We start from the raw sequence: 20,486 nt of genomic DNA on the forward strand, positions 1-20,486 counted from the left end.
CAGTGTTGCTCTCAGAACAACACAGCAATGACTCTGAAAATGCAGTCCTGGAGCATTTGCCACCCCGACCCCAACCATTTCTCAGAAGCAAACAAACAGGTTTGGTGTGCAGCATCAGCTGCAGCACAGCTCCCATCACCATTTGCTGCACTGTTCCTCCCTCGGCTGCAAACCCCTTGTACCCTAACAGTTACTTTAAGGACCAGGATAAATAAGTCATTCTTTGGACATCAGAGCTAATGATGGTTTCCAGGGGATCTGTGCCTTGTCACTTCTAAATGACATTTTGAGTTCTTCCTGGGCACAGCTTTTCTCTCCAGCACCTAAGAACAGGAACAGCCTGACCCACCAAGGGGGCAGTGATGTCCCCTGTGTCCCCTCTTGTCACCTGCACTGCCCACAGCTCAGAGAAGGGAGATGGCAAGAAGGTGTCATAAAGTAAAGGAGGTGTCATACTGCTGATCCCCATTCATCTCCCTGAGTAGCTCAAATGGGAACAATGAAGCTCTGCCTAACTCCAGCCCATGCTTGTCCACCGAGCACAGCTGCAGCATTGCCAGACAAGCAACAGCTTTAATTAAAAATTCAAAAATCCTGCAACATCTGGAGGAAATTACAGAAACAGATCCAGGAACATGATCTCAGAATGGTATAAAAGGGCTCTAACAAATACAGCACTTGACAGTGTTAATGCAAGGGAGGTTTTGTACAGGTTGCTTCAGCAGCCACAGGACAAATGTAGACACAAGGTGTGAACATGGATGAGCACTTCACACACTTTAAAAAGGTCTCTCCAAAGAGATGCTCAGAGGAGTGTAGTAAGGCACCTCTGAGTATATCCCAAGTAAATGTTTAATCCCTGCTGCACCTGCCCTCAGCAGTGCCTCAGAAGCATTCACCCTGCTACAGAGCTCAGAAAATTCAGAGAAGAGGGAAGGACCCATCTGTCCTGAGGAAACCTGGAGGGTCACCATGTCCAGCTGCAAAAAGGGCTTTTGGGAACCACTTGGCCCACAGCACTCTCAAGAGATAAACCAGAAAACTGCAATCCAAACCAGCAAGGTACAACCCACTGCAGAACCAGCCTGGCCCAATGCTGGTCCATATCCCACCACAACAGCACAGAGAGACAAAAAATTCCTGCCCCTGGAAGGTGGGATTGTCAGCAGATGCTGAGCAGGAGCCTCTCTCCAATCATTTTTTTACAAGGGCAGGGAGTGATGGGACAAGGAGGATTTCAAGCTGGAAAAGGGGAGATTGAGATGAGATCTGAGGAAGAAATTCTTTGGTGTGAGGTTGCTGAGCCCCAGGTTTCCCCCAGAAGCTGTGGCTGCCCCATCCCTGGCAGTGTTGAAGGTTGGATGGGGCTTGGAGCACCCTGGGCTGGTGGAGGTGTCCCTGCCCAGGGAACTGGATGTTCCAACCCAACCAGTCTGGGATTTGATGATTTCCCCTATGACAGCAGCTGGGGGCTTCCAACTTAATGCAATGAATGTGGACTCTAAACCTGCCCAGAGTGAGCAAGTGCAGAACATGTGCCCACTCCAGAAGTGGGTGGCTGAGGGCAGCTTGTCCAGGGAGGCAACCTGACAGTTCCTATTTTTTAGCAGCAATTAGAAACCTCCCTCAGCCTCACAGCCCCACCTGCTACAAACTACAGACCTCTTGTCAAAAAGAACATTCTTGTGATGTGCAAGCTGAAGAACCTTGTCCTCTAGAAATGCTGCAGCCACCTCACTCTCTGAGTGGCCTGCAGAGACAGAGCTCACAGCCATGGAGAGCCACAACAGGAGAGAATGGCTTCATGCTGGAACCAAGAACACCTTTACACCAAAGGGCAGGTGTCTCCTGTTGTGATGTATCTAGCTGTCAATGTTTAGAATCTGGGGGGACCAAAAATCAGAGTATTGCTCTCTATCATCACTCCTCCACCCTCACAGGAGAAGATAAAAGGGGAATAAGGAGCAATTCCATCCTCTGGTTTTTGGTCCACTCAAGACTGCTAAACTGTGACAGAATATTTGGTGCCCAACGTGGGGCTTCTGGTCTTCCTGGCTTTTAATAATGCATGGGTGGGAAACAGGAGGGAAAACTGACCCCTCTGTTCTGTTCCTCTCAGATCCCTCGGGTCCTGCCCCCCCCCCCTCTTCAGGTCCTTGGTACCCAAAATTATCTTGGTCCACTCCAACTACGACACCTGCAAACCTGGCAGAAGGGAAGAACCAGCAGAGCTTACAGTCAAGTGTCTTCTTCTCCTCTGCAGTGAAGAGGACAGCACGGCCAGGCTTCTCTGGGTGAGGCATTGGGTAACCATTTTCCTTCAGCTGCTCCTCAGTCATCAGATACTCCTTGAGTCTCCGGTACAAGGCAGCTCCTGCACACAAACCAATGCTGAAGCCACAGCCCTTGAGCAGGGGCTGTTTCCCTCACTGGTTTTGGCTTTATCAAGCCTCCAGGTAGGGACTCCTGCTCCTGTCAGCTTGCTTCATTTGCCTTGATTCAGAACTGGCAGGGAAATGGGTGTCAGGGCATCAGTGCCCCTGTTGGTTTTGTCACCCAGCTGAAAGGCCTTTTTGATACCAAGGTGAGACTTCTCTCATTTTAATGTTTAAAATGGTTTAACTGATTATTTGCAACACAGCCCAGAGAATAACCCTCAAAGGCCACCCACGGCTAGTGGAAAAACTCATTATCAGAAGCTTTCTTCCTGCTGCTGATTCCAGGCTCCTTGTTTCACAGAATAATTATAACTTCTTGCCCTCTGCTCAATATTTTCTTTTGCTGCTACGTTAAACCCTTCCAATATTGCTGGATACCCTTTGATGTTGCTTAGCTGAGCTATACAGGCCCTTTTAAGCTTTCTCCATGTCAATTCCTTCTGCTCTGTGGCCTCCCTGTCTCTTCTCTGATCTTCCCAACAATTTGCCTGCATCTCTTGGCAACCAAAATACCCATAACTGACTTGAGCCAACACAGATAATGCTTGTGGGCACAATCCTTTGGCTACAATCTGACCTTACCATGACATTCATAAACATAACACTGAGCCTTGCAGAGCAGATGGAGGTAATTTTAAGTTTGCCTTTTAACCTGAGAGGCACATTGCAAAGGACTGCTTCAGGGCAAGAAGGTTCAAGTAAAGACTGGGCAGAAATGAAAGCCAAGAAGTCAGTAACACCCATAGCACAAGAGGCAGCTCTCAGCAGAGGTACTGAGCTGAGTTCCTGATGCTGCATCAAAGCCAGACAGAGCTGGGGCAGTGAGGAAGGTGCTGAGCACCAAGCAGCTCCTCCTGCACAGGGGTGGTAACTCCTGACAGTGCCCTGCAGACAGCTCACAGCACTTCGCATCAGCAAGATCCTGCTCTCCCCATCCCAGTGTGAGATTTCCAGCTGTAATTTGCAGGTTGCAGCCTCCTAGGAGCAGGGTCTTACCTGTTAAATCCTCTGCTCTTAAGCTCCCTGAGCGGTTCAGAGTAAAGCTTGTCTTAGCAGCAAGCTTCCCTCCCAGAACAGCTTCATGGGACACCACTTTCTTGTTACTTGATTCTGCAGCAAGAAGAGGGAAGAAGGAAAACAGGAAAGAGATAAGGAAATCAGCTGAGAAAGAGTTAGAGGCTTCAGTCCTACAGTTTGGGACACTACCCACTGGCAAATGGAGGACTGCATTTATCTTCTTGAAGTCTTGCTCTGCTCCAGAAATTGCCATGGCTAAGGTGGTGCTCTGGCATTTTGGTTCCAACACTACAGGGAGCTTTCTGGTTCCCCTGTCAGACCACAGCAATTTTTTATTTTTATTTTTTTAAGGCAGCAAGGACATTTCTGCAGTTCCCCAGCAACCTCTGGTAGCTGTACCTGCTCCCTCTGCATAGCAAGCCCTCCTCCTGACCAGCAGGAAGAACACACTGAGTACAGGAGCACCCTGACCCTGCCACATGCTGATGGTGGCATCACTCACCCACAAGGAGCAGCTTTGTTGTTAGGTCCTTTCAGACCAGACTCCCACACTGAATCTTTCAACTTCTTTTAGAAAGAAGCTTCAGAGCTCTAGAATATGCTCAGCACATCAGATAATGGCAGGCAGGTGCTTTTTACTAATCATTAGCTGGCAGCCCTCTCCTAAAGGCCAGCCTCCCAAGTTCAGCTGCTCTAACTAATGGCCATGGAGGTAATGAAGACAGAGGGGAGAAAAGGGAAGAGACCAGGAAAAAAAATTCACAAGAACAGCACAAATTGATTGTTTAATGTACCCTCTCGAGAGCCAATAATGAAATGTCTTAACCCTCCTTCGTTTCTCTCTTGAAGCTTAATGTGTGTAACAGATTTCTGTGGTGATGGACGAGTCTATCACTTTGAAGGCATCATGTGAAAGTTACTCCATTAGCAGGGCTTTTCATTTTAAAGAACTTGTGCTAAAGAAAAAAAAAAAAATCCATGTGGCATTATCTCCATTTAGGTTCAGACAGCCAACAAAGCATTGCAGGACTTGCCTCTTGAAGGCCCATTAAAGCTTGCCAGACTATAAAAAGCTAACTGGAGTTGTTTGCCTTTCAGCATAATGCTTCTGAGAAATGGCTCTGTCTTTTCAACAAGTTCCTCTCCGTGGCTTCTAAGCCAAGCAGGGCTCTGGTTATTAAACCCCAGGTGTGGTACCTACTGTTGGAGCTGGAGGGGGAGCTGGGCACCAGGCTTCGGAGCTTCTTCAGGGTGTTCACTGCCACGTTCAGGTAGATGTTACGACTGGTGCTACGTTCATATGCCACCTTCTCTTCTGACAGAGCCTGCAAACAATGCCATCCATCACTACAGACTCCTTCCACTGCTGTTTGTGGAGCAGAAAAAAAACCTTTGGCTCTTAAAATACAACATGAGAGCAAAAAAAAAAAAAAAGAGAGCCGATAAGAGAGCAAAAAAAATATGAACGCAGATAGGAGAGCAAAAAAAAAGTTGCTTGGAATCAAGTGGAACATGGGACAAATATAAACTGGCTCTGGGGCTTGCTTAGGCAAATAAAAGAAGAAAATAATTTGTGTTTTAAACAGTGCTTGAAGAAGCTCTTTTGTGTAAAAGGTTTCCTGACAGATTGACACTGAGGCTCTGGAACTACCTGGGAAAGGCTGTTTTCCCACTCTGGTAGCTGTGCAAGTTGTTAAAAGGCAAGAAAAAAAAAGTTTGGTAACCAGACACTCCTTGGATACAAAAGGAACGTTCCCCCTAGGGTGCTGTAAAGGGGAAATCCCACTGAAGAAATCCTCCTGGCACCTGTTTTGGGTACAAAACCCAAGGTGCCACATTTGCCTGGCTAACATTAATAGCCAAAGGTTTCCAATAAAACATCACTTCTCAAGTTGTGCTTTTGGAAGTCCTACTACATTATTCCTGCTGCTAGAAGACTCCTTGCAGTTTGTAAGGAGCAGTTCCCTGATTACATCTCTCTCATACACTTCCCTCTGCTGAACACTTAGGCCCTGGAAGTGTTAAAGAAAAAAAAAAAAAACCAAACCCTTTTGTCCAGCCCAACCATACACACACTGCCCCACTCCCTCTGCCAGGATTATCAGAGATTGTGGATGCTTTTCCAGTGCAAAGAAAGACAGAATTTCCTCCTGGAAACCCCCACTGGAATGAGACTTGCTGTTGTCCATCCAGTCTGGAATTCCTGCATGCCAATCTCCCCTGCAGAGCTGTGTGAGGACAGGAGAGGTTCCTCACTGAGTTGACTCCTAAGAGGTAAAAGCACCAGTACAGACCTTGTCAAATGCTTCCTGGGAGGAGGAGCAGAACTTCAGGCACTCATCAATGAAGAGATTGAGATATCTTTGACGAATGTTTGTTGGGACTTTAGCACCAAATTCTGTGGGAATAACAGGCCTCTGTAAGCTGGTGCTCTAGAGATGAGACAGAGAGAGGGGGGAAAGAGAGAGGCTATTGAGGGTTTCACAAGTACATTGCTTGGAGACTCTCACATTTTCTGCTCTGGTATTAATAGTCCCATGACTTCCTTTCTGAGCTAAACATAACATGCATCATTTTTGGAACTCAAAATGGCACTTGAAGCTTCTATGCCACCTTTGGTATTCCAATTACTTCAAAAACCCAACCATGTTTCATCATGCAAATCATCCAGCAGCCCAGGACTCCCAGTGGCCTTTGTCACCACACTACATGACACATCCAAGCAGTCCAGACCAGGGAAATGATGATATTTACTTAAAAAGATTCAAGATCAGGATGGTACCAAGCACCATGCTTTGAATTGGAGGCATGAACCCAGCATTTATGTACATGACAGATCTGGTTTTGGTTTTGGTAGTCTGGCTGTGAAGGGAGAAGGGGAGGCCCAGTTCTGCCTGGCTGGCAGCCAGCTCAATCATCACACTTCCTGGGGGAATTCCTCTTACTTGACTGCATTAAGTTTTTTCTGCCTTTTTTTAATGCCAACCATGCTGCTCCCAAAAGGATTTCCCCCTTCAACTGAATGCCACGTGCTCCATGCATAAAAACCTGTACGTTGGCCAAGTCACAACTACCACTGGAGTTTATATCTAACACCAGTTTATCCCCCAAATCACAACATTTGTCTCTTTTTCAGAGAAGAAACTGCACATTCACCTCTAAAGCACCCGAATGTTTTCTCAGTTTTCCTCCATCCTATCCAAGAGATACCCACAAACCAAAGCAGCTGCTGCAATCTGAAATAAAAGGAGCTTTGTGGAAGATGCAAGAACCTTCAAAGGGGAAAAGCTGCTCTCAACAGGGAGAGCTCATGAAAATGACCTCATCAGACTCCCACTTTGATGCCCTGGTCAAGGGGATTGGGTCATTTTCATTACATAGATTTTCTTTTCTCAGCTTCTAATACCATCTCTTAAGTACCTCTCTAACACTGGTAAATATTTTGTCCCTGCAGTTATTTCTTTTCTTTTTAATCAGCTTCAAACTGCATCTTAGCACTGCAGCTTTTTAGGTGAGGAAGTGAAAAAATGACTTTTCACTTCTACGGAAATTATCAGGGGTACATTACAACAGGTCTTGACACAAGGTACCATCAATAAAGACATTTTTAATAAAATCCTGGCACTAACCACATTCCTTGCCACCACTCCAGCTTCTTATGGTACCCACCTGAGGAACACTGTTCTGAGTTGTTTTAGCAAGTGACAAGTTCTCTGGGGCTCAAGGGTAAAGGGGGGGGCTCAAAATCTCAAAATCATCCAGGTTGGAAAGGACCCCTCTGGGATCAGCAACTCCAACCCTTGATCCACTCACCCCGTGGTTCCCAGCCCATGGCACTCAGTGCCACATTCAGGCTCTTAAAAACCTCCAGGGCTGCTTTGCTAAAAGATGTAAGATGATTTTTTTCCCCTCCTAAATCTTAAAAGCAGCATGAAGTTTAAATGATCAGATTTTAACTCCACAGGTCACAGTGGAACATCCTTCCTAACCCCCTCCCTCAGTCCAGCCCACAAAGCCCAGGAATTAATCCAGCCCTGTCCTTGGAACATGAGAGGCTCCCAGTCCCTGCCACAACAAGCCACACACCAAGGCAGCAGCACACATAGGACTCAGACTGAAGAGGAGTGATCAATATTCAAAGAGATCAGAGCAGCACTTAAGTATTTCTCTCTTTTTAAGCTCCTGCCCTTCCAGTGTTTAATTTTTTATACAATGCTCTCGAGGAAAACCACAGGAAGAAACAAACCCACTTCATCAAGCAAATCAGAACATCACTCCAGAGAGTTTGGAGCAGCATGGTTAAACACAGGGTGTTAAACACAGAACCCTCAGTGGGGAAGGACCAGAAGATTCCCAGTCCCTTACCTGTAAGGAGGGCACATGTGCTATCCTTTTGGGCACGATGGTGCTGGTGGTCTTTGAGGCCATCCCAGCCAAGGTGCAAGCCTTCAGGGACAGGCTGGGTGCATCAGGGTCACTGGAACCTGGGACACTCCTGCCACCAACACTTGTCTTGCCACTCATAAGGCCTGCAAGAACCAGAAACCAGATTGAGGGACGAATCCTTCCACGGGGCTTCAAGTTGCAAGAATGAAGGGACTGTAAAAGGCACATCCTGCAAGCTGTGATTTTTTTCTGAAAGGGAAGGGATACAAACTGGGTAAATTCAGCCCCTTCCAGGCAAGGATGAAGGAACCTCCTACCAGGAAACTTCCCTCATTTCTGCTTGGTTTGGGATGCTGAGGCAGCAGAGTTTAAAGCTGTAACCATGTCAGCTACAAAGCACAAACTGCCCATCACCTAAACACAGCCCTTCCAACTACAAAGGATCCAAAGCAGCATTAATTGCCACTTCCCTCCTGTGCCTGCCTAGGAAGGAAGGAAAAAAGAGAAACAGGGAAAAAAAGAGAAACAGGGAAAAAAAGAGAAACAGGGAAAAAAAGAGAAACAGGGAAAAAAAGAGAAACAGGGAAAAAAAGAGAAACAGGGAAAAAAAGAGAAACAGGGAAAAAAAGAGAAACAGGGAAAAAAAGAGAAACAGGGAAAAAAAGAGAAACAGGGAAAAAAAGAGAAACAGGGAAAAAAAGAGAAACAGGGAAAAAAAGAGAAACAGGGAAAAAAAGAGAAACAGGGAAAAAAAGAGAAACAGGGAAAAAAAGAGAAACAGGGAAAAAAAGAGAAACAGGGAAAAAAAGAGAAACAGGGAAAAAAAGAGAAACAGGGAAAAAAAGAGAAACAGGGAAAAAAAGAGAAACAGGGAAAAAAAGAGAAACAGGGAAAAAAAGAGAAACAGGGAAAAAAAGAGAAACAGGGAAAAAAAGAGAAACAGGGAAAAAAAGAGAAACAGGGAAAAAAAGAGAAACAGGGAAAAAAAGAGAAACAGGGAAAAAAAGAGAAACAGGGAAAAAAAGAGAAACAGGGAAAAAAAGAGAAACAGGGAAAAAAAGAGAAACAGGGAAAAAAAGAGAAACAGGGAAAAAAAGAGAAACAGGGAAAAAAAGAGAAACAGGGAAAAAAAGAGAAACAGGGAAAAAAAGAGAAACAGGGAAAAAAAGAGAAACAGGGAAAAAAAGAGAAACAGGGAAAAAAAGAGAAACAGGGAAAAAAAGAGAAACAGGGAAAAAAAGAGAAACAGGGAAAAAAAGAGAAACAGGGAAAAAAAGAGAAACAGGGAAAAAAAGAGAAACAGGGAAAAAAAGAGAAACAGGGAAAAAAAGAGAAACAGGGAAAAAAAGAGAAACAGGGAAAAAAAGAGAAACAGGGAAAAAAAGAGAAACAGGGAAAAAAAGAGAAACAGGGAAAAAAAGAGAAACAGGGAAAAAAAGAGAAACAGGGAAAAAAAGAGAAACAGGGAAAAAAAGAGAAACAGGGAAAAAAAGAGAAACAGGGAAAAAAAGAGAAACAGGGAAAAAAAGAGAAACAGGGAAAAAAAGAGAAACAGGGAAAAAAAGAGAAACAGGGAAAAAAAGAGAAACAGGGAAAAAAAGAGAAACAGGGAAAAAAAGAGAAACAGGGAAAAAAAGAGAAACAGGGAAAAAAAGAGAAACAGGGAAAAAAAGAGAAACAGGGAAAAAAAGAGAAACAGGGAAAAAAAGAGAAACAGGGAAAAAAAGAGAAACAGGGAAAAAAAGAGAAACAGGGAAAAAAAGAGAAACAGGGAAAAAAAGAGAAACAGGGAAAAAAAGAGAAACAGGGAAAAAAAGAGAAACAGGGAAAAAAAGAGAAACAGGGAAAAAAAGAGAAACAGGGAAAAAAAGAGAAACAGGGAAAAAAAGAGAAACAGGGAAAAAAAGAGAAACAGGGAAAAAAAGAGAAACAGGGAAAAAAAGAGAAACAGGGAAAAAAAGAGAAACAGGGAAAAAAAGAGAAACAGGGAAAAAAAGAGAAACAGGGAAAAAAGAGAAACAGGGAAAAAAGAGAAACAGGGAAAAAAGAGAAACAGGGAAAAAAGAGAAACAGGGAAAAAAGAGTAACAGGGAAAAAAAGAGAAACAGGGAAAAAAAGAGAAACAGGGAAAAAAAGAGAAACAGGGAAAAAAAGAGAAACAGGGAAAAAAAGAGAAACAGGGAAAAAAAGAGAAACAGGGAAAAAAAGAGAAACAGGGAAAAAAAGAGAAACAGGGAAAAAAAGAGAAACAGGGAAAAAAAGAGAAACAGGGAAAAAAAGAGAAACAGGGAAAGAAAGAGAAACAGGGAAAGAAAGAGAAACAGAGAAAGAAAGAGAAACAGAGAAAGAGAGAAAGAAAGAAACAGAAAAAGGAGAGGCTGAAGTAGAGTGGATGATTTCTAGAGGTCCCTTCCCACTCTGATCATTCTGTAATTCTGTGCAGTGAGGGTGCTGGGTGAAGCAGAGAGGGGAATGGGGCTCTAGGTCAAGTCTTTTGCTTTTCAGAACAGGACAGAATTTCCAGGGAAAGATCTTCCAGTGGTCAGTGGAAGGAAAGACTGAAGTGACAGCCACTGCTCACAGCTCCTGACAGCTGTGTGCCTGCTGCCTGCTCAGGAGAGCTTTACCCAGCAGTGTGTGGTACCAGGCAGTGGGCAGCAATCCCCAGTCACCCCCCTGCCTTACTTTGTTTGGCTGCTGCAGAGAGGGCTGCATTTGGCACGTGAGCAATCCTCTTCTTTTCTCCTGGCAAAGAAAGAGAGGACTTCTGCCCAGCCCCAACCAGCTGTGCTGCCTGCTGCTGAGCCAGCTGGATCCTCTGGTAACAAACCTCCTGGGCACTGGGGGCACGGTACGGACGGACGAGCGGCTTGCTGGGCACCTCTGCCTGCACAGACAAAGAGGGGTTAGAGACAGCACCTTCACTCACTCCATCCCCCAACCACCCCCAAGCCCCCCCATCTGCCTTCCATTCACCCAAGGAAGGTCCCTTCCCCTCCACTCCTCAGCCAGGACAAGGTTTTTGAGAGGAAACGATCCCAAATGTCTTCCTGAGCATAATAGTTTGAGTCACCCACTCCAAAAGCAGGACAAGAATGATTCAGCCTCTGGCAAGGCCTCCCAGCATTCTGGCGTGTTCCTAAATTGGTGGGTGGGATCTGAAGGGCTTGTTTGATGGCATGATGTTCCCTAAATGCCTTCTAGACTCTGACAATACTTCACAATCCTGCCTGAGGAAATGAATCCAGCCTCGTGCTGCCTGCTCCACACTTGTTTAGTTTATACTAAAAAAAGGCACCAGCAATCCTCCATTTCCCTCTGCTGCACCATGCTCAGTTTTCCAGCTGCCTTCCCCATGCTGGAGGACCAGCACCATCCACCCAGCAGCCAGGTGGGTGCTTCAGGGGGGTGCTTCAGGTGGGTGCTTCAGGGGGGTGGTTCAGGTCTCCGGTTCCTGTAAGGACTGAGAAGTCTCCCCTATGCATATTCATGAGATGAGAGCACTTCAGAAAGGGAGCTCTGAGGCTCAAGAGGCTCTGCCCCTGCCTGCTTCCAGAGGCATCTCACTGCTTCAGCTGCTACCAGCACACAGAAGGTACACACGGTGCCTTTCATGTCCAAATTTAGGTTGCAGGAAAGGTGCCAGAAATTATGTCAGCAAAAGAGAGAAGTTCCCCAGCAGCAAAAGTGCAAACTTCACTCTGCTGCTTAATAAGCTTTGAAATCTGAGGATCAGGGCCTCTCCTCTCCTCCTGCAATGCCCTGTGTACTGTGGCCTTTCTGAGCCCACAAACTGGGGACAAGCTGGCACCTCCTGCATTCCTGGTCTCTGATGCTGACAGCAGCTCCTGGATAATTACAAACTTCCGAGCAGGACAGGATACTCATTTTCTGCCTCACCTTCAATTCCTTTGGCCCACCATTTCCTTTGACAGCTCACCCAGAACTCAGCTCCCTCCTCCCTGAGCTCTGAATCCCAAGGAAGTCTGAGCAAACATCAGGCTTGGAGGGACAAGGCAAAGCTCAAGCCCCAGCTCTGTGCAGGACAAGCAGCACAGACTTGGCAGATCTGCTGAGAGCACCAGACTGGTTCTGTTTGCCCATGCAGTGGCTGTGCTGGGGCTCAGGTCTTTGGAAAGCATTTTGGGATCAGCTGTCACATTAAGAAAACGTATTTAAAGATCTGTACGTGTCTAAAAGGCACCTATTTACAATAAATATTTGAGTTAATGAATTTCCAATCCATTTGCTTCAGTCTCTTATCTCCTCACTTTGGAAGAAAGGGCCCTTATCAAAACACATGAACTGGCTGAAGAGATGTAGTTAAATAAAACCCATTGTATTGACCTCAGGGCTTCAAATTATTAAAAGCAAAGAAACCTTTTCTAGGCAGAGAGGAAAGGAAGAACAATTAATTTGGACTACCCAGCTCAAATCAGTGTGTAAGTCTCCACTCATCCTGCTGGAACATAAAACTGACTAATCTGTTCTCAGCACCTGGAGGGAAACACATTAAACCCTTGGAAAAAACATGAATCAAAATCCCAGTGAGAAAGAAATAAAAAAAATCTGAATGCCTCCTTTGCCTTTTTTTTTTTTTCCCCTCTGTAAAGTGTTTTCCCAATGGTGAAAAAAAGAGGATCAAACAAGATACTGTTGGTATCTTGGCTGATCCAGAAGAGATAGAAAGTAAGAGTTTTAAAGATTCAACAGAATTTCTACAGCTATCTCTTAGCTCCACAAGAAAAAGAAAATTATCAACAGATACTGACTGACCTTGTGGCCAGCTAATTTTTATCTAAGTGATTGAATGGATGAAGCTGGACTGTAGAAAAATAAACACCTCAATCTATCACAAGGAGTTTCAAGGTGCAGAGCCCATTTGCTGTTCTGCAGCTTCCCCTTGGTTTTATGAAAGTTTATCAGTGTTGCTGCTGTTTGTAACAGATAACAAACTATGGCTTTCAGAAATCAGAAAGGGGAGGAAAGAAATCTGACACAGATGGATTCCAGGGCAAACAACTCCCATGCTACTGCCTGGACCTGGGACTGCCTCATTTTCCAGCCTCAGAACAGAATCCTCACTTCAGAAAATCTAAACTTTTGCTTCTAAGAGCTGCACTTACATTTCCTTGTTTGACAAGATGAGAGATCCTTCTTTTTTGGCCAGGAAACAAAGTAGTTAAATTATCTTCTGTCTTTTCTTCATTTCCTTCCTCTTTGGATGGCTGGAAAACAAAAGAACAAGCTCCCAAAACTGAACAGACTCGAAGATCCCTCTCGACGAAGAGATCTGAAAAATCTCTTTTTGGGTTAACAGAAAGTCCTTGCAGGTGGCAGCTGAGAACAACATGTGGTTCAGCTGCTGAGCTACTGAAACAAACCTTGTTTGAGCCCCAAGAACTACCAAAAAAGCCAATGAAGAGCAGGATTAGAGTTACCACCATGGCCTGGTTGAGGACAGCACCCACCCCTCAGGAGCCTCCACACCCCCCTCCTCCTGCAGGCTGCTCACAGCCTCACCTTTCACAGCATTCCTCAGTTCCAGCAGGGTTGGGTTCCTTTATTTCTGTAGGAACTTGGCAGAGGAGCCATTATTCCTGCCCCTGTCTAACACCCAGGCAGAGCAGGTCCTGAAAACCTGCCTGGCACCAAACCCCGGTGCATTTCTCCGTTTAGGGAAATGTTTCCCTGCCCTGTTACCCCCAGCCACAGCTGCAGAAAAACTGTGGTGACAAATCCCCAGGTGCAACATCTGTGTGTGAAACCCTGGAGGAAGAACCAGCACTGCTCCAGCTCCCTCTGAGCTAACATCTCAGACTTGCTCCCAGGGCTGGGGGGGGGAAACCACTTGAAAAAAAATCTTCTTTATATTTGCCTGGGCTGTTCACTTATACAAAACACACTTCTAAAGTCTGCTTTTCAGAACTCCAGCTGCTCTCCAGTCAATCTTGCTTTCAGTTTTCCAACAAAGCCCCTGGCAAAGCTCTGAGCAGAGAGGAGCCTGACAACCTCTTAGAAATTCAGCTGAAGGGTGGATGCAGAGAGGAGCTCAGGCTCATCACCACCAGGACACTCTGGATCAGCACTTCCCACTGAATCACTTTGCTCTCTAGGAACACAGGAAGTCTGTTAATTCAGTCCCATATTTATTCAGTTCCAATAAAGGAACCCTCACGAAGCCATCCCCTCCACCACACTGCCCACACACACCTGCCCTCTGGATGGGCACATTGCTGACACCAGACACGAGCTCCAAATTATTCTGAAATACAAATTATTTGGATAATTATTCCAAAAACAACAACAAAAAAATTCCCTGTGACCAATCCCACCCACCAGAAACAGAGGGGGGAAGCAGGCAGGTACTTCCAAACACCCCATCCCACAAAGCAGAACCCTTCTGCTCCAAGGCTTGTTCCTCCCTTTCTAAAACCGGAGGAAATTCAATTTTTGTGCAGGGATATGAAGTACAGCATGAGGAGAGGAGCCCCACGGGGATACTGATGGGTGAACACTCCATGCTGGAGTTCACTCTTTGCAGAGAGGGGCAGCCCCTGGTTCAGCACTTGCTGAATTCAACCCATATGGGAAGCTTGAAATGGATTTGGTTTTCCCACTATAGACTGTGTGCCCTTATACTATTTTCAATTTAAACCAGGCAACTGGGAGAAACAAACCCAAAAATAAAGTGCTCGTTCCTAGCTGGGAATTATACTAAATGCTAAAGGAAAAAAAAATAATTTTAAACAAGCAAAATCAAGTAATGCTTAATAGTTCAAAAGAAAATCATTACACTCAAGTTTCTTCTACCAAAGCACTTCACACAAGCCTAAAAAGGTCTTTACTTGTCAGCAGCACAGACTTCTCTCTGAACAGATCAGGGACATTATTGCAACAGAGAGTTCAGCAAAAGGCTTCACCAGGGCAGCTTTTCCTGCCAAAAGACAAACTCCTCCCCACACTGCAGAACCTGGCTCACTGGGTCCTCCACGTACAGATGCTCATGTATGGAAGAATTTTGTTCCCTGCCACTTTACTCATCCACCAGACAAAAGCCTGAAAACCAGCACCAACTCCTGCTGCCACATTTGTAATAAAAGTCAACAAAAAAAACCTCAGGAGACCTTGGCTTTCCCCCAGGCAGTTGGGGGGTTCCTGCTGCACTCACCCTGCCCCTCTTCCCAATCAAAATCCCAATAATCCCAGAGCTTTGCTGTGTCTGAAGAGGTTGGAACTGGAACACACTGGAAGCTTTGAGGGGGCCCAGCACCTCCATTATTTTGGGGCATGACAGCTGAAGGCACTCAGTAATTCCAGACTCATCCTTTGGTACCTCCTGTCCCCAGGCACACAGGGGGTACCCATTCTGTCACCCCATTAAACCTCCCAGGTGACAAAGCTGACCCAGTGACCCCAATACCTCTGCAGCCAGAAGTGCCAGGTAGACAGCACTACCAGTGCTTCAGGCTTTTTCTCAACCTTGCCAAATTTGGCACCTTTTTCTAAAAGCTCTTTCCAACCCAATTCCTCAAGCACCAGCTCCGTATGGAAGCAAAATCATCCCAGCCAGAAACCCTGGGCCAGCTGGTTCAGACAGCAAGTCAGACAGCCCTGCCCACACACACCCACACTCCCAGGATCAAGGGCTTTGCCCTTGCTGCCCACTCAGGCTCAGAGGTTGGGAGATGAAGGAGGAGTTTTGCCTGCTGCCAATTCCCTGCCCCAGAGGTTGTTGGAGGATCACTGCCAGCAGCTTCTTGCCAGCCTGTTTCACTTGCTCTGTTCTGCTTTTATGTTTGAAAATTAGGGTCTTGCACACTCTGGTGACCACCTCACAGTCACTGGCAGAAACCTTTTTATGTAAATGTTGCCTTTTTGTACCCCTTGTACCTCTCAAAGAAATTCCACCCACCATTTCTTCTTTTTATCACCTTTGAGACACCCACAAATTCTCATAAAATATCCACAGTGTGCATTTAAAATAGGAAAGAGTAGTAGGGGGAGTCTCCATCATGTCCAGGGGCAACCACATCAACTTACTTGCACCAACACATTGTCCTGGTTCTGCCTGGCACTGTGTTCCTTAAACCAGGACATACTAAGAAGGCATTGCTCAGAATAGCAAACTCAGATTAGCTTTGAAACACCAACAACAACCTCTGAAGGTTTTTCTCCAGCCATCCAGGCCACCCTGGTTAATTGGCCAGAGAGAAACAGAAGTAACTGATAACCCTGGAATCTAAAGTGGAATCCTCCCATTTCACAGCAGCTTTCAACTCAGCAGGTAAATTCAGGTACAAACTCTTCAGGACAGGGAGGAGATTATTTCCAACATATGGAGTCTCCCTCCATAGCCCTCTTCAGCCACTTGAAACAACCAACACCACTAAACCAGGATTATCTGGTCCACCCCTTCTAATAGGATTCTTTATGTCAGATGGCTCAGCACCCCATCAAGCTGAGACTTAAAACTTTCCAAGGTGGGGGAACCACTTTGCCTGGGAGACCATTCCAATGGCTCCCAGTGACAGTGATTTCCCTCTTGGCTTCTACAGGAATCTACCAGAATCCTTACACATTTGGATGAGAGAGAACCACCCAACCCAAAGCAGCATTACCTGTTTCCCCAGCCTTCCCTTGTCTTCAGTTTTCACATCTGTAGATTCATTGAAAATCCTCAGACACTCTTCCATTGGATCCGACTCAAAGTCCAAGTCTTTCTCCAGGATGGAATAATCAATGTCATCAGATGTTGAGGAAGATGAGGGTGATTTTGACAATTTAGAGCGTTTCACTTTCTTTGCTCCTTCCTTTCCACTCTCAGAGGCTGAGTCACAGTCACTGCCATCCGAGTCTGAGCTGACATCAAGCAAGGTGGAGGGCACAGGCTGTCCTTTGTCATCATCATCCCCACTCTCATCACCAAACAGGTCAACGTGACTCAAAGTCCTCTGCTTCCGACCCTTCCTTGGATCTCCTTTTCCTGGAGAACTCAACTTCTCTTTCTTTTGCTCCCGGGGTGGAGTTTTGGTCCCTTTCTCTTTGTTTTTACGACCAGAGGTCTCCTTCCCATTTTTCAAGTCAGCTGCTTTCAGCTTGGAGTCTTTCTTGCTGCTGCCCAGCTTCTCCATACTCGAGCCTTTGATGCCACCCTCACTCTTGCTTTTCCCTAAACTACTGCTGCCAGACTTGGACTTTTCTTTCTTAAGCCCATCTACTTTTTCTGATTTTTGTTTTTCAGGTTTCTTTAAAGTCCCATCAGTTTTCACTTTGACACTTTTTTCTTTACAGTTTTTTTCCTCACTCTTGGATTTTAATTTTTCTTCTTTCTTGAGCACTTTGTCTTTTTCTGTATTTTTACTCTTCTCCTTCTTACCGACCTCACTGAGCCCGGGCGTTTTACTGACATCTGATTTCTTCTTTTTCGTTCTGTCTATTGAGTCTTTATTTTTATTTTCAATTTCCTGGTTGTTCTTACCAGAGAACAATTTTGCTGCTTTTGCATCCTTGTCAGGTAAGCTTTTGGCAAGATTCTTCTGTGAGCCTGGAAGCTCCTCCATGCCATACGGCGCTGCCGTTTCTTTGCCGTCCCGGGAAGCAAAGCCATCAGGTTTGGTGCTCTGCTCTTTGTTGGGGAACCCATCATTTGATTCACTTTCAGAACCAGCTTTTGACTGGGAACTGACAGAAGTTGCCTTATATTCTGCATCAGCCTCATCTTCAGAGGAAGAAAACCTGGCACAGACTTCGTAGTCGTCGAGCACCTCGCAGAGCTTCTTTCGTGAGGGAGAGTAAGATTCCTCATAGCCAGACACCCTTCCCCTCTTCGACCCCTTTGGCTCCTTGTTTGTGCCTTTGCCCAAGAGCCTGGCTGAGTAATTTGAAAGTGGGTCATATTCCAAGTCTGTAGAAGGCTTCGAGTCATCAATCACATATTTATTGTTGGTGACAGTGCTGCTGTATTTTTTATTCTGTACTACAGCCTTGGGAACGTATTCCAGCGAGCTGCCTTTAGACTGAGAAGCATCCAAAGTGTATTTACTTGACTGGCTAGCAGCAGCAAGAGGAGTAGGGTTGTAGTCTGAGTTGTTATTAAAGTTGTAGCTACCTGGATTATATTCTAAGGAGGTAAATGAATCATTTGGTGTCCCAGCAGCTGACACAGGCGAATTTGCAATGAGCGAGGAAGCCTCTGAAGCACCAACCTCCTTGGTGGTTTCTAGCAGCTCCTCATACTTTTTCTGCTCTCTCTCAACTTCGTTTTTTACTGCCTCAATGGCCTTGTTGACCAGCTCAAGCTCCAGAATACTGGGTGTCACATCTGTAATGTCAGCCAGAGCCCCATCCTCTGCCTCCAGGGAGGGCCTTGGAAGGTCTGGGTTGTAGGGATCGTAGCCTCGCTCTGTAAAAGAAAGAAAAAAATTATTCACTGCCAGCAATTTAGGCAAAATTTTCTGTGGAGTAAAGTTTTTTAAAAAAGGCCTTCTTAATGTCCGCTCTCATCAAAAGCCAACACTGAAAGCCATTACTAAAAGTCACACTTTTCTCACCACGCAGCAGACATTTGGTAGCAAAAGCCACCAGTGATGTTCTCTGGCCTGCAGCAGCTGTGTGGATAGATGAGATGCTACAAAACTACTCCTGGGTCTTAAGGACTAAAGGTCTGTTAACAAAGTGCTTTTATTACTCATGGAAAAGGTCTATAAATTAAGTATTCTTCAGGGCACTAAAGAATAATTACTGTATTAGGACCAAGAGGAGCTGAGTACACACAGAATTATCTGCTTAATTCAATGAAGTGAGCAAGGGAGGGAAGAGGATTCCAGTAGGAAAACTGTGGATTAGGTTTCTCATTTATTGATGCCAATGCCCAAAGCCTCTGAGATTCCTCACAGCTCAGTGTTCCTCGTGGCAGCTGCAGGAAAACCCCCTCTTATTTTGACTGACTGCTATTAAGGAAAAACTACAAGTCCCAAGGCAACATGACCCAACTACACAGAGCGACCTCCAAGACAGGAACATTGAACACCCAGAAACTCCAGTCTGACATTTCTCTTTTCAGAGAACTCCTTTTGTTGGCCTCTCTCCCACAGGCATCTCTAAGGCTACATTTTGACCACAGCTCTTCAGGACACAGCTTTTGGGGAGGGCTGGTCCACCCCATGGAACCACAGGGAAATGCCAAGGGAAAACCTACAACTGGAGGGTTGGTGAAAGCTCATCTTGTAACATTCCCCTTGAGCAGCTGTCACAAACATAAATGCTCTCCACTTTCCACCACCCCAAACTCTCCCACCTACCTCTTCAATTCCTGGTGAAAAGGAAATGAAAGGAATCCTAAAACCATCAAATCATTTTGGTTGGAAAAGCCCTTTCAGATCATCAGGTGCAACTGTGACCCCAGCACTGCCAAGGCCACCCCCGCCCCATGGCACTGACCCAGGGGTGCAGAGTGCCCAAAGAAGAGGCAGAATCAAACCTCCTGGAGTTAAAAAGCCTTTGGATGATGCTGGAGTTAAAAAGCCTTTGGGTGATGCTCTCAGGCACACGGTGTGATTCTTGGAGTGCCCTATACAGGAGTTGGACTCAATGATCCTGATGGGTCCCTTCCAACCCAGAATATTCTATGATTCTAAAATCACAGAATTTTTCATCTTGAAAAGCTGGCATTGATGGGGAGAAAGCCAGCAACAAGGGTGCCTGCACTGAGCCACTGAGTAGGTCCAGGGCAGCTTTTTGACTCTGAACACTTCTCAAACCTTCTTTTATCACAGTGTCCCCAGAGGCTGCTATTCCAGGGGAACTTTTTGTTCTTTGCTACAAGGACAGCAGCAAAACTGGCTTTCCACCATGAGTATGGAAAAGAATAAAATAGTAAACAGAGAGATAAAAGATAGGGCAAAAAACCAAACTCAAACAAGGATGACAGGATTTCCTGTAACAGCCAGAAACAGACACTGTTTGTGGGAGTAATTTCTCCCATTCTCACAAGACTGAATTTTTGTTTTGTTTTGCTTGGGTTTTTTTTTTCCATTTTGAGAGCATCCATGAAGGCAGCTGCCTTTGGCACTAAGAACCCAACTAGCAGTTGGTAGAACTTGCCTCCAAGCCAGAATAATACAGACTGAGTTAAAAAATAAATAAGTAATAATTAAAAAAATTATGTTTCATAAAACATTCTTTACCCCCTTGGGTTTGCAAGGTTTTTTTCCAAAGCAATTATCCCCTGATTGAGCAGGGACTCTGGGCAATCCCAGCATGATGTCACCACCTTCCAAGGGACAGTAAGACCAGGACCAGACATGTAGTGAAAAAAACCCCAAAGTTGATTCATTTACACTCCCTCCACCTATAGCAAAGCACTTGACAGCCAAGACACAAAGAGCATTTCCAAAAGTGGCATCTGCTCCTCCCCAGTACAATGCTGAGCAACTAAACAATGCCCCTAACTCAAGATGAAGACCTAAAATTTAGCACAAGCATCACTAGGGAAGATCTCAAAGCCTGGTGGTTTTGCAGGCAAAGATATCAGTTTACCTATAAACTGAGGTGAGAACATAAAGGCTGGAGCTAAAACTTGACAAAATAAAAAACCAAACACTATCACATCAAAAAAACCCAACTCCAACCACAGAGAAGGCA

General features: G+C 45.4%; 1 protein-coding gene across 4 annotated transcripts in view; it reads right to left on the minus strand.

Moving 5' to 3' along the window:
• REXO1 (RNA exonuclease 1 homolog) overlaps positions 1-20,486 on the minus strand; it is a 41,619-nt gene that overhangs the window by 10,480 nt on the left and 10,653 nt on the right. For all 4 annotated transcript variants that reach the window (XM_071727445.1, XM_071727446.1, XM_071727447.1 and 1 more), the window contains exons 2-9: positions 16,463-18,246; positions 12,968-13,069; positions 10,527-10,728; positions 7,821-7,984; positions 5,750-5,887; positions 4,657-4,780; positions 3,435-3,548; positions 2,237-2,374 (exon numbers count right to left, since the gene is read on the minus strand). In XM_071727445.1, the coding sequence (XP_071583546.1) occupies positions 2,237-2,374; positions 3,435-3,548; positions 4,657-4,780; positions 5,750-5,887; positions 7,821-7,984; positions 10,527-10,728; positions 12,968-13,069; positions 16,463-18,246 (2,766 nt within the window). The remainder of the gene's footprint in view (positions 1-2,236; positions 2,375-3,434; positions 3,549-4,656; positions 4,781-5,749; positions 5,888-7,820; positions 7,985-10,526; positions 10,729-12,967; positions 13,070-16,462; positions 18,247-20,486) is intronic.

Source organism: Heliangelus exortis, chromosome 28, assembly GCF_036169615.1.
Source record: "Heliangelus exortis chromosome 28, bHelExo1.hap1, whole genome shotgun sequence".
In the NCBI taxonomy this organism is placed as follows: domain Eukaryota; kingdom Metazoa; phylum Chordata; class Aves; order Apodiformes; family Trochilidae; genus Heliangelus; species Heliangelus exortis.